This window comes from Glycine soja, chromosome 3 (genome assembly GCF_004193775.1).
Source record: "Glycine soja cultivar W05 chromosome 3, ASM419377v2, whole genome shotgun sequence".
Taxonomy (NCBI): Eukaryota; Viridiplantae; Streptophyta; class Magnoliopsida; order Fabales; family Fabaceae; genus Glycine; species Glycine soja.
The window spans coordinates 2,708,957-2,723,956 of record NC_041004.1 but is presented as its reverse complement, the minus strand read 5'-3'; the positions used below and the strand labels follow the sequence as shown (position 1 = coordinate 2,723,956).

At 33.2% G+C, this 15,000-nt stretch overlaps 1 protein-coding gene and 1 pseudogene across 1 annotated transcript; one reads left to right on the top strand and one right to left on the bottom strand.

The window, feature by feature from the left end:
• Positions 1–3,336: 3,336 nt before the first annotated feature.
• On the top strand, positions 3,337–5,073 carry LOC114405630 (annotated as a pseudogene).
• Positions 5,074–11,477: 6,404 nt separating this feature from the next.
• LOC114405873 (ruBisCO-associated protein-like) lies at positions 11,478–12,636 on the bottom strand. Its single transcript, XM_028368389.1, has one exon. The coding sequence runs from the start codon at positions 12,577–12,579 to the stop codon at positions 11,710–11,712; it is 870 nt and encodes a 289-aa protein (XP_028224190.1). The 5' UTR covers positions 12,580–12,636; the 3' UTR covers positions 11,478–11,709.
• Positions 12,637–15,000: the final 2,364 nt, after the last annotated feature.

The window sequence follows — 15,000 nt, the reverse complement described above, 5'->3', positions numbered from 1 at the left end:
TTACATGTGCATTTTATTCAGCAAATTGCAAGAATTCTTCAATCCCACTCTCATACTCGTTAGTTACGCGTGATGCTTTCATCCAACTTCGATCTATGTTTCGTGTTTTGTGATACTGACAATGTTATCCCATATGCATGAAAATCTCTCTCTTTTTTTTTTATTTTATAAAATAGGTGTGGCCCTATCCCATTAAGGAAGACATTTTTAATACTTGATAGATGCACACCAATTAAGTAGGTTGCGTTAAATTTGATGAAATTTCGACAGCATTTCGCATTGATCTCCAAGTACATGACATGATAGCATTGAGATGTACTTACCACCATCAAGTATGCACTCGGAGAACAAAGCAATATGCACTAAACCAAAATTGCATCAAATTTAATGCAACATAGATAACCTATAAGTATGAAATAATTATTTTAAAAAAGTCTTCCCAAATTGTCCAAACAGACAATTCAAGATTCAATTCAATGATTAATTTAACTGCCTGTATTAACCATTGTCTTGAATCTCAAACGGGAAACTATGATTCACTCACAATACACATAAGCTTAAAATTTAACAATACTCATACATGAATAAACAAGTAATGCAAACATAAGTGAGACAATGACATACATACCTCAAAAGATGCTCACAAACAATTATAGAGAGTGCGATGCTGGCAGTGGTATATAGGAGTTTCTCTTCAATAAAGCAAAACAACTTAAAAGTGTGAATTAACTTCCTATGGCATTCAAATACTTGTACCTACAACCAAAACCAATTGTTAAACATTGAAAATTAAAAACTATTGCCATAAAAACATTAATTATAATAACAATGCAGTGAATGAGTTTTCATACATATGAGGTTCATGGGAATTCAAATACTTGCATATGTTTAGAGGATGATACTTGATTTTAGTATTTATATGTGGATCCATGGGTTGCAAACTTACACGGGTCATGTTTCGTTTCAGCAGTTACTCTTGGTGTGAAAACCACAGTGACGTCGTCTGAATTATTTATTAGTGCAGGTGTTCCATGCTGCAGGTACTAATATTTTTTAATGTCATACTATATATTGTTGCGATGTTCTTTTTTGGTATGTCATCTGATTAATGTCAAAACGGTGTGTCGTTTGGCGTTGAGAATGAGGGGAGCATGGAATGATGGAGAATTTGTTGGAAAAAAAAACTTAACTCACAGAATGAAGGGAGATGAATGCACACATTTTATTGAATAATAATATGTTTAAATAAAGATTTTTTGTAACTGAATGAAATTATAAAAAACAATAACTGACTTCCTAAACAATAACCACTAACATAATAACTATTGTAACTGAAAGGAACCATAAAAAACAATTATAACTGAAAATAAATAGTCCTAAGCACTCATGATAGGCAACTGCTGATACACACATTCAACACTACTCCTTGTATCAGTGGTTGACAAGTCCAAGTTTTTCTCTTAGTAACTCAAATCTGCTTCTTGGAAGAGCTTTGGTCAAGGATGTTCCCAAGTCTGATTTTTATCAATCATGACAAGCTCCTCTTGCATTGTAGCACTCCATTTTGGATCCTCCTTTGCATCCCAATATCCTACAGGTTCTAGAACTGCTACATTGCAACTTTCATAAATATTTGAGAGCAATCTAGTGCCTCTCACGGGTGCATCATCAATTAACTCATCTTGATTTTGCAAAGGGTCAACTATTGACATCTTTTCAGTATCATTCCAGCTCCATTTCTCATTCTCCATGAAGTACACGTCCTTGCTTATCAGAATTTTCCTTGTATGAGGTTGGAAAACTCTATAAGCTTTAGATACTGAACTATATCCCACAAAGATACCAAGTTCAGTTTTTTTGTCTAGCTTGTTTCTCTTAATCTGTGGCACATAAGTAAAACACAAGCATCCAAATACTTTAAATTTTTTCAAGGAATGTTTATAACCATACCAAGTCTCAAAAGGAGTCTTCCCGTTTACTGCTTTGGTGGGAAGTCAATTTAGCAAGAATAATGCAGTGTTTAATTTGCAACTTCTGCCCAATATTCCTTAGGTAACCTTTTCTCATGAAGCATACATCTGATCATTTCCATTATCGTCCGATTCTTTCTTTCACTAACCCCATTTTGTTGAGGGGTGTAAGGAGCTATTAATTGATGCTTAATGCCTGCTTCCTCACAAAACATGGTGAATTATGCTGAAGTGTACTCCTTGCCGTTAACAGACTTCAAAGCTTGAATCATGCAGCCACTTTGCTTTTCAATCCACTGCTTAAATCTCCAAAATACACCTGCAACCTCTGACTTAGACTTGAGAAAATAAATCCAGCACATTCTGGTGAAATCATCTATAAAGATGATGTAATATTTACTCTCTTTAAGCGAAGCAGTCCTTTGAGGTCCGGCCAAATCAGTGTGAATCAACTGCAACTTCTCTATTGCTCTCCAGGTTGATTGTTTGAAGGGTAATCTTGCTTGTTTGCCATATTGATATGCTTCACAGCTTGGTAATTTAGAATCTAAGTGAGGTAAGCCATGAACCAACTCCTTTCGTTGCATGTTCAGCATAACAACATGATGAAAATGGCCTAACCTTTTGTGCCAAGCCTCTATACTGTTTATAGTGATTGGATAGGCTGCTTGCTCCTCCTTCAGTGGGTCAAATGAAAAACTTTTATCTCTCATTTTGATACTAAAAATTTCTTTGTCATTGACATCTTTAATCAAACAGTGCTTATTTTCAAAGATGACTTTAAACCCCTTCTCAACCAATTGTCCCACACTTAGCAAGTTTTGATCAATCTCAGGTACATACGAAACATCATAAATTAATTTTGTACCTGTGCAACTTTCAACGGGTACAATTCCCTTTCCTTCAACAGTGATAAGATCACCATTTCCGATTCTAACTTTTGATACCTGTGATCTGTCCAACTCTTTGAAAAGCTCTTGATCGTGGGTCATATGGTTGGTACAACCACTATCCACTAGCCAACATTCAGTTGAGCTACTGCTTGTAAAACAAGTTGCTACAAACAATTGCTCTTCCTCTTGTTGATCTGCAACTTGAGCCTCATTCTTTTGTTGAAGATTGCTTTTGCAAATTCTCACATGATGCCCCAACTTGTTGTACTTTTCACACTTAACATCGGGTCTTCTCCAACATTTGAAAGGAGGATGACCCATTCTGCCACAGTGCTTATAAGGAGGAAATCCTTTGTTGTTGTCTCCACTTTTGTTGCTAGTGTTAGTCGCTGCTTCTTGTGTGTTAGAATTCTTCTTCTTGTATTTCTTTCACTTGTTTTACTCTCCTTGGTTAATTTGCAATTTAGCTTGCAATGCTCCTTCCACAGAATCATCAGCCCTTATTCTTCTTCTTTGCTCTTGGGCTTGCAAAGCATTTACAAGTTCTGCCAAGGTAAGTTTTGACAGATCCTTAGTATTCTCCAAGCAATCTTACTTTGTTGGCAATGCTAAGAAGCTTGTTAGCATACTCTTTAATTGTTTCAGAGTCCTTCATTTTCTACATCTCAAATTCTCTAACAAGATTCAGGGCTTGCATTCCCTTAATCCTTTCATCTCCTTCATATTCATTCGAGGAAACTCTAGATTTCATATGCTGACTTGATGGTCATTATTCTAGTGAAAATTTCTTTTGAGAAAACAACAAATAAATAAGCTCTTGCCTTTGACTTTCTTGCTTTCCTCTCCTTTTGATTTTTTATCTGAGCCATTGTTGGATTGATTGGTAAAGGAAGAACTTCGTAGTCTTCCTCAACAGCTTCCCAGAGATCATTTGCCTCCAAATGTGCCTCCATTCTTGCTGCCCAGATTTGATAATTATCACCATCAAACACAGGTGGTGCTAGTGTTGTGTACGGTGTTTCAGAATCCATCTATTTGATGAATTGAAGCAAGGTGTTTTGGCTTTTTATGGTGGGTTTCACTCGGTTCACTCACAGGTCCCTCTTAAGAAGAAGACTCTTGATACCAATCTGTTGGAAAAAAAACTTAACTCACAGAATGAAGGGAGATGAATGCACACATTTTATTGAATAATAATATGTTTAAATAAAGATTTTTTGTAACTGAACGAAATTATAAAAAACAATAACTGACTTCCTAAACAATAACCACTAACATAATAGCTATTGTAACTGAAAGGAATCATAAAAAACAATTATAATTGAAAATAAACAGTCCTAAACATTCATGATAAGCAACTGTTGATACACACATTCAACAGAATTGAGCAGCACAGAGATGGAATACATAGGGAGACACCATAGGCAGGAGGCAGCAGAGGACAATCAGTGTGGCTCTTCTCTCGTTAAGCATATAAGGGCCCTACTTTCTCTCATTGCAAGTACTAATTCCTTCCCATTTCTCTATTTTATATTCTTTTCATTTCATCATTAATTTATCTTTTTTAGGTGTGGTCGTTGTGGAGGAGATTTGATGAGCCACACAAGTATAAACCTTTTGTGAGTGGGTGGGGAGGGGAAACCTTGAGATTGGAAGTTTGAGAGAGGTTGGTGTTAAGTCCAGCCTCCCTGCAACTACTAGTACCGAGAGATTGGAGATTCTTGATGACAATCATCATAAACTTAGTGTCAAGATTATTGGCAGTGACCATAGACTTAGGGTACGTAACTTATAACATCTCTACTTTCATGTCTAGCAATTTACAAATTGTGACTTGTCAGGTCAGTAATTGGAATAGTTGGTTTGTGACAAGCAATTCCAATTATTAGTTCAGATTTAGTCAATTCTATTGTCAAGATCAGTAATTGGAATAGTTGGTTTGTGACAAGCAATTCCAATTATACATTCACACTTCTACAAAAACTTAAGCCAAAGATATCCTTCTCATAAACCACCTCCCATTGGGAAATGAAGTAAAAATCTGTCATTTGAATTGTGAATGGTCATGTGGTAAGTTTGTTATTTTTTATAATAAACAATGTAAAAATCTAACAGCATATGGAAATTTTTAAAAAAAAAAGTTTTTGATGCAAGTTGTGTTTGTTGTTGTGTTTCAGAACTACTCGTCTATCATGATACTGACCTATTGAGAATGAGAATCTGAGAACTCATAATATTATTGTCATTGTATGACACGGGAAACTTGGAAGAAAAGTCAGGGGTTCTCTGTTGACAAAATACATGCAACTATTACACTACTATTTGACTTTTCAGATGCTGCAGTTGGCAGAATTTCATTTCTAAGGTTCCTGCCAACCCTTCTTGCAAGCACTAGTTCTGTAAAGCCCTTTTAGATCAGTTATTTAACTAATGCATTAATTGTTTTTTTTTCCTGTGGAAATAGGACGTCATCCTCTGCCAATGTGGCAACCAGTTCTTGCAGTCCCACCATACTGCATTTCCTCATTAGAAGAAATTAAAGATGCTACTAACAACTTTGACCCATGAAATCTAATAGCAGATGATTCTAAATGCTAATTAAAAAACATTATAAGAGATCTATTACATAGAAATAAAAGGCTAACACAAACGTGAATCAACAAAATAAATAAACATCAGTGAAGAATATAATTGGTACTGAGGACAAAGACACTGTTTAGAGAGAGAAAACAAGAGACGTGAGCATATACTTATATTAAGTGTTATAAATACAAGGATGATTACACAGAATTACAAGAATATAGCATTACTCTAACTGTCATATAATTCTGCCTTATTATATGTATTAATATAAAATTACATTATTTCCAACCGTCCCCCTCAATCTAGAGCATATAAGAGATTTTTGTCTTACATGCTCCAGCTTAGTGGGAGAATCCCAAAACCTAAGTATTGTCTTTGTCTTCATACATGAGAGCTTTTCTTGACAAAACCAGCATATATTGAATTTTTCTTTTTCCCTTTGGCGTGCAACATGTATAATACAAAAGAAAAAAAAATCCAAAATAAGTTTTAAGAAATCAAGAAAATCAAAACCCATTCGTTGGAAAAAGAACACTTGAGTATCTCAAACCATTTAAAAAAATATAAGGACCTAATGAAGGAGAACCACAGCACAAAAGCTAACTATTGTAGTTGCCTGTTAGCACAGGATATTATGCTGAACTAAGCAGTTTATGTTACATGCTTATTTACACATTCACATAAATAATCATGCGAAGAGTGGGACACAATCTAAAAATTCCATCCAAAAGTACTATAGCTAGTAAACAAGGTGCTAGTGCTACATTACAGCAAAGAGGTAGCGAGCTACATGCTGTACACGTGGCAGCTGATCAGGTGACTGAGGGAATGTTGAGTTATTCTGTTAGTATTAGGTATAGTAACAGAATCAGGAAAATACGAATACTGTCAGATTTTGTCTTCTCTTGTATTGCCTTCTGATGTATTCTGTTTGGCTAGACTAGGATTTCAGTTCTTCCCAGTTGTTGCACTGATTTAGATACACATTTTATACTGTTTAGGAATTTCTGTTGCAATCTATTATGTGGCTACTGATAAATTTAAGGGTAGTCACAGAACAAGGAAACAAGTTCTTCCTAACTTACTACTATACTAGGAATCAAATGGAACCTGAAAGATAAGAGCCTGTTTATTTTAAGAAAATAATTTTGAGTTTTTATTTCATTGTTTTTACCATTTCATATAAAGATTTTAAAAAAGGAAACAAACTAAAAATAAAATGACATTTTTGTAATTATTAGTAGAAAAATATCATTTCCCTAAACCAAATAGGCATGGCATTCTGATTTCCCTCCTTCATGAATCAAAACTTAGAACCTCACCTCCAATTTTCTCTCGTGGCCACATCATATTACATCAGAGACCAGACACATAACAAGATAACACATCATTCAGCAATGCAGAAACAAGAACTAGATGCTCAAACACTGCAAATGGAACAAAAACTAGAGACAAGGAAAAAGGGCAATAGTTTATGGCATCATGGTATTTGGATTCCGGATATTTCTTATAAAACTTCTTCACATAAACATCCTCTTGAAAGAACTGTGTCAGTGAATGACTGATATTATAATAAACAATATATATATGTTTCAATGAACTGATCTGATCATAATAAAATTGTCTCATGACGTATGTCGCTTTAAAGATTTGCATATATTGTTACATGGTTTTCTTGAAATAGGGTTTGTTTAGTGCCTTAAGACCAAAACTGCAAATGGATAATAGTAGTTAGTTCATCATATTTTTTTTGGTGAAGTAATGGAGAGACCCCAAAACAAAGACAACAAACCGTCGAGATTACATCTGCCAAAAAGGCATTAAACAAAGAGGAAGGAACAAACTCAAAGATCTTAAGATGTCCTTCTAGAGAGTGGCCAAACTGGGGCAGATTGTCTGCAACTTGATTCCTTCCCCAAAGCTCGTGTTTTCACACAATTCTTTCCCCTAACTTCTTCAAACTATCCATACTTTGGACTAAAGGGTAACACGAGAAGAAACATGGAATCTAAGACGGTCTTCATCCTGTTGTATTTTTAATTGTTGTTATTGACAGATAGTATCATCTTTCCCTTCAGGGCAGAAACTCCATTGTTGTTGAACTAAATATGTTCCTAACTCTTTCTTTAATATTTAAAGCTTACACAGTACTATTATACAATGGAAACGGTTGGTGTCTCAGGTACATAATATTATGTGACCTCTTTAGGTTTGGGATGTGCAAAAAAAGGCATGTTTGTGACCTGAAAGAAAAGTTAATTATAAGTCTTCATGGGTTGGCAACAGGTTTGAATCACAGTGCAGACACAATTAAGCTAGCCATAGCACTACCAACCATTTTTATTTATGATCAGTCCATTTTTTTCCTTGTTTGCTCTTCTTGCATTTTCTGTCCTAGTTGTACATGTGTTTCTTCTTTCAATTGATTAGTATGAGGATTGTTGAAAGTATGATAATTGGTGAAATGGAAATGCAAGAAAGAGAATTAATTGATTATCTTGGGAGAAGCTGAGTATGAAAAATGAAAATGGTGACATGGGTTTTAGACATCTTCATGGTTTCAATCTAGCCATGCTAGGCAAGCAAGGCTGAAAATTAACTACCAACCAAATGGTTACAAGTTTTTCGAGCTAAATATTTTGCAAATTGTGATTTTGTGAATTCCCATGTCGACTGTAATCCTAGTTTCGTTTGGCATAGTATTCATGCTTCACGGGTATTGATTAAAGAGGGAATAAAATTGAGAGTAGGGAATGACAAATCAATTTCTGTTTGGAATCAACCATGGATTTGCTCTTCTAGAATCAGTTCTAGACCTTCATCTATCCCACCAAATGGCCTCGAACAACACAAGGTAAACACTCTCATCGACCATGATTTTAATTGTTGGAGAAATGAAATTCTCGAACAGATAATTCAATGAAGAAGATGTCAAAGAGATACAACAAATGCCTTTAGTCAACGCTGTTGGACAAGATAAAATCTTTTGGAGGCTTGGCAACAATGGAGATTACTTAGTTCTCTTAGTGCTTATCATCACCTTATGGAGAATATGTTGGACAATGAACATTTAAAGGTGGAAGGTGGCTGGATGCAAATTTGGAGATTGAAGATCCCACCAAAATTCAAGCACTTTCTTTGGATTATATTGAAGGGTTGTCTACCTTGTAAACAAAACATCCAGAAGAAAGGAGTGCAGAGTGATAATTCGTGCTGTTATTGCAGCTCAATTCCAGGAAATGAATGAGATATCTTTGCTCAATGTCATCAAGCTCGTGCCATATAGACAGCCGCGAGACTATGAAATTCTGTAGCTTCCAAGATTCAACATGCAGATGGAATGAAGGAGCTAAATTTAAATGTTCTCAACACAATGACAGATGATTTCAAACAAAAAATTGTCGTTATTCTATGGTGCGTTTGGAGATGTAGGAATGAAAAGATTTGAGAATCAAAGGAAGTGAGTTCAGCTACTGCATCTTTGTTAGCATATCAATACTTTGATGAATGGAGTGCAATCCAACAAATAACGAATCAATATCAAGACACAACAAGCTTTCAACTTGACAGATAATATCTTGGATGAAACCTGAAGCAGGCTGGATCAAATGTAATGTCTACGCCGCCATTTTCAATGACAATCAAAGCTTTGGAGTGGGTATGATAATTCACAATGACCAAGAAAGTTTTATAGCAACAAAAACACAAAGCTCAATCAGGCATCCCAAAACCAAAATTGACAATTTACGTTGTGTTTGAATTGGATTGTAAGACAATAACATATGACATTAATACTTCCTCAGCGGGAGTAACAAATAATATGTCATTCTAGGAAAATGTTTAGATGCTTTAACATCTTTGTCAAAGTCAGTGGTTAGTTTTGTTGGAAGACAAATCAATCATATTGCTCATATCTTGACTAAGGCGGCACGATTGAATGCTAGCTCCAAAGTTTTCAATTATATTCCATATTGTATTCAAACTGTTGTACATGCCTATAGCTATTTCACACCAGCACATACACATAAACATAACAAAAACAGTGTAATTATTAATTAATAGTATTGATATATTTATATAAAAGGGTAAAAAGATGGTTGAAAGTTAGAAGGGTACCTCTTATTTGCATATTAGTAAGAGTTTGGTAACCAGATACTTCAGACGCAACCGGACTGTCATTTGTCCATGTGTTGAAGTTTTACAAGGTCAAAAACAAATGATGATGAGAGCAAGAACCAAATACCATCAAATCATGATGAAAATGACATTGATTATACACTGAAAAGAAAAATCCCAAGCTAGCAGCTCAAGGTATAGAAAAGAAGAACGAAATAACATGGATATACAAAATTGATAACTCGTACAAACATGGGTACTTACCTGGATGGCAATGGTAGGACACTATGGTGGCGTGACACACGTTCGATGGCCGCTGAGTAGAGGAAAGGAAAGAGGGTCTCGGAGGGCACGTCAGAGATTGAGTGACAGTGGGTATGACAGAGAGTGGTTGAGGGACGAATGGTCTAACTAGATTAAGATTTCAAAGGGAACGCAGTGACAATTTTGTAATTAGAGAGAATTAAAATGATGGCGGTAATCATGCAAAACCGTCGTGGATTTTTTCCTCTAATTACAAAATTGTCACCGAGACACATTCTAAGACGATTTCTTATAATCATCTTAGAATGTGTGTTGTAAAAAACAATTTTTAAGATGCTTATGTCGAGTTAATACTTTTATTATCTATTTCATTCAATTTAATTATTTTTATAAGAGATGTGGTTCTATTTCAAAAGTTAGCATACTATACACATATTGTCTTAATTTTAATTATATATATACCTAATTATAATAGAAAATTGAATGTACATAGACATTAAAATCCATTTTGGTCATTACAGCCTCAAAATCAATTTTCATTCAAAGAGTCTAAACAATATTTTTTTAATTTTTTTTTTCTGATATCAGACATGAAATGATGATTTAAGAATGTCTAAATCATGATTTTAACTCAATATCATTGATTATAACTTAAATACATTTTTATTTTTGTAAGTTTGTATTTTTTTTTAAAATTTTGATCTTTGTGAAAAGTTTATTCATTTTTAGTTTTGGTAAGTTTGTGTTTTTTTCAATTTTGGTCCTTATAATTTTTTTTTAATTTTTAGCCCCTGTAAATTTGTAATTTTACTATATAATCTTGGTCATTGTAATTAAGCATGAACTTATGCAGATTACAAATGAATAAATTAAAATATTAAAGGGACAAAAGTTAAAAAAACAAACTTACAATACAAGGATTAAAAATAAACAAAAAACTTATAAGAATTAAAATTGAAAAATAACAACTTTCGGGAACTAAAAACATATTTAAACCTATTAAGATCATATAATATTTTGGAAGAATGCAAGTATATTAATTTTTAATATATTTCTTATTCAAATTTTACTAAACGTGAATTAGAATTTATTATTTTATTTTAGGAGAAGTATAATTGTTGATAAATTGAGAGGGATAAAACATCGAAAGAGATCTTCACTAATGGGTGGTCATGAGGTCATCCCATAGATAAACTTGACACTAAGGTTATCAAACTCGATCCTGTCTGCATAAACTTGTGAAAGTTCTAAAAACTCGACTAATGGATTCGACTCGTAGACTCATAAGAGTCTACTTCATATAAAAATAATAACAAAATACATATAGCATATCAATTAAACATTTAAAAAGCTTCCTCAACCTGGACTGGGTCACCGACCTTAACAAAATCCAATGTGGTCAACGTTGGTGGATTTGAGCAGCATGAATTGTCATTCAAATACTAACTCAAATTGGTTTACACACTGATTCGGGATCAAACCATAGATGATTCTACAACTTTGTTTCATAGTAATAGGCCCATACACATTATTATGAATAAAATTTCCTGTATATAAGATTGAATTACCTAACTCATCGAGATTAAAGAAAATGATTAATTTAAGTGATAATATATTTTATTGATGTATATATACAATAATCGAAAGCAAATGAAGCACTAAGACATATAATGTATTTTATTGATGAGACAAAGATGCACGTAGGCATTAACACACCAGAAATATGCATGCCATGCATTGTTTTTTCAAATGCACGCACAACATATATAGATATAGGGAGAAGGAACACACACATACAATTAATAGATACGGGTCTTATTCCATATATAGTATGGCTAGAGCCATGAATGCATAGATAGAACTTAATAATTATGGATCTTCAATTAAGGATATTTTCCAACATCGGAGACGGCCAAAGACAGGAGTTTAGGGATCCACGTTGGGGGAATGAAGGCAATGTTGTCACTAATAACCTTGACAGATGCGCCCTTAACCCTAGGCCAAGAATGCACTAGGCGATTGAGAGCAAGAAAGAAGAGGGGTGGTGAAACTTTATTCCAATCCTCCTTAATGGCGCTGTAGCCAAGCAAGATCTTAGAGTCATAATAATCATACTCTTCCACTATCTTCTCAACCTGGCGCACCAAGATTTCAACTGATCTGTTAGGATCTTTAGGTTCGAAATCAACGAAGCACTGAAACACAACAGTTCCAATCCAAGAAGTATCAATAGATCGGTACAAGGGCAAGTAGAAAGCCTCATTGGTGGCAGCATTTGGAGCTAAGGAAGCCACAAACCCAGTGGTGCATAGAGCTTCCCTTAGGCCCCTTATGAGATCCTTAATGCAGTTAACAAACATATCTTTGTTGCACAGGATTCTGGCGTACTTAACATCGATTCCATCGATGTGGTACTCGTTGATCATGTGGTGGAGTGTGGTTGTGGCATTGAGAACCCAATCATCGGCACCACCAGCAACCACTTTGAAGGGGTGTTTTCCTCCAATGCTGACAAACACTTTGACTGGCAGATTCGAGGCAGCACAATTTAGCTTGAACTGCTCGATAAGGTGGGGAGTGACTATCTTTGTGTCCAACTTAGGTTCGAACTTTCCTTGACCAGATTCTCTGGCAGATGCCAGACACAGTTGGTACTCGGTAACATCAGTAAAGATGTCACACCTTGACATAAAGGAGTCATCACTATGGTATTCACGGATCACTTTATTGTTGGAGTCGCAGGTTTCGGCCATTATATTTTATATGGGCTGTTGCTATTGCTATTGCTTTTCTTTTGTGGCTTTGGTTGGTGTGATTATATTGGACACCACTCCTTCCTCTTATATAGATGATTGGATCAAATTTTTAAATATCTGTTAAATCCTACTACAATATTTCTAGTTAATTATTGTTTTATGTGTGTGAACATGTAACTAACCTTCTTTGGATAAACATTTTAATTAATCAAAGTCTTCTTAATTAAATCATCTTATTCAGGTCTTACTATATTAAATACATGGGATCCACAAGTTATGGATCGATGTTTATGAAGAAACAACTTTTAGCATATACATGGGATCCAAAGTGACATATATGCCTTTGTTTTCACACTGCGCAAACAAAGTGACGTATGCCTTTGTTGCATACTTAAATAAAATGCATAGAGACAATTGGTGCAATTATTTCTAGAGGTACGAGGCAAATTGGACAGCGCATAGGCTAGAATGTGAAACTAGACCATGTTGGTCAACTTTAATTTTTCTTTGGCTGAAAATTTGATGGTTCATAATGGCTTTATATATATATTTTTTATGTATCTTGGCTTTAAACTGAACCAACAAGTCAAATTAATCATAACTAAATATAAATAAATAATAAAATTAAACATGTTTAATATATGAAATCTTAACAAATTTATATTTTTTTTTAAAAATAAAATTAAAATAAGGAGTATCAAGAGAAATTTAACGAAATCTCAGTAAGTATTTATATATTTTACTCTAAATTTTATTTCCAACCTTTAGCTAGCTGTTCGGTTTGAAAGATATACAAATACACTGTTTTCTTTTTCTTCTTTATCAATCTACATATGCTTGCATTGTATATCCTTTTTAACTTTTTTTTTATTCTTACGATTTTTTGGTCTAGTTTGCAGCACAATAATTAATGAGTATAATTTGGGTTAATTAGAGATAAATATATACACGGGTCAAGTTTATTTTTTCCCCCAATTTTTTGTGTGGTACTTAAATTGTGAAAGTGAGATTGATTGAGAAAGAATACACGGAATATGATGCGAAGAGTTTAAAGAAATTCTCAATATTCATTTATACAATTTATTTTGAAGAACCTTAACATATAGCTTTTTATCTTTTGTTACTAATCACAACAATAAGAGATATAAAAAAACTATAGTATTATTTATGAAATTCAGCAAACTCATACAGTTTGCAAACATGGGATAAAACTTAGGTCAATAACACTAATTAATCCTTCTAGTTCTGCATATCAATTATCATTGTCATATAGATTTTTTTTTTCTTCCGGAGTTTTAATTTATGTATGAAATCCACAGAATAAATTTGTGAGTTGTCATTAAGATGAATTAATCTACATGACTAAAGAGCGAAAGTGTTCGTTTAGACTATTCTTTCTAAAATTAACATTTAAGAAATATTTTTTTATTTTATCAAATTAATACCTAAAACTTTTTAAAATTAAATAATGGTTATTAACACTTTCTTATTTATTTGAAATACAGTTTTGGCTTCTACCGAAATAACAACAAAATTCATATTAAAGGGTTTTGGTCAATTCAAGTACATGAATTATTCCATCCAATAGAGACTCCTATGAATAAGTACTATAAAATAATATATGGAAAAATATTTTTTATAAATAATTTAAAGGAAATTGAAATATATATATATAAAAAATTGTTTAACTAGTTTTATTCTATAGTGTTAATTGGATGATCCATTAAATTTGAAAATAGAATAGATAGATTGTTATTCATTTATTTATCTTTTTAAATCATCAAATCCTATCCAAGTGATTTTTTTGATAAAAATGTTTTTTTTATTCTTTTAAATATTTCAAAATAAGGTTTTAATCCCTATATTTTCACAGAAACATATGTTTCTGGTCACTCTGGGTGAGTGAAATCACATCACTTTCTTTTTATAAATGTAGAAATTAAAAGAATATTATTTTTTATAATTAAGAATTATAACTGACATTTTGAAATATTTCAAGAGTGCAAAAATATATTTTATTTTTTATTACAACCGGATAAATTCACTGTATTTTCCATTGATAAACTTGTTGAATTATACAAACTTGCATTCTTTTCGCCACCTTTTATGCACTATTAAATTTTTTCACTTATTTTAATTAAACTACTATCAATTATTGACACCATTACAGAAACGTTTTCTTTTATGAAAAACAACTAAAACATATACCAAATAGTGTGTATCGATAACTTCAAATTTTATTTTATTTTTACAAAATCATTGACTTGCATTTTTTTAGTTTTCTTTTGTCGGCTGAGGAAATATATTGTATTTAAAGAAAATACCAAAGATACCCTATACAGAAATATATGAAGCCAGTTGGACATTGGTTATCATATATTTATATCAGTAGGAGATGTAAATATTAGAGAACCAAAA

What these genes read in the sequence shown, in the direction of transcription:
- LOC114405873 (XM_028368389.1), bottom strand. Translation starts at nt 12,579, where the DNA reads ATGGCCGAAACCTGCGACTCCAACAATAAAGTGATCCGTGAATACCAT.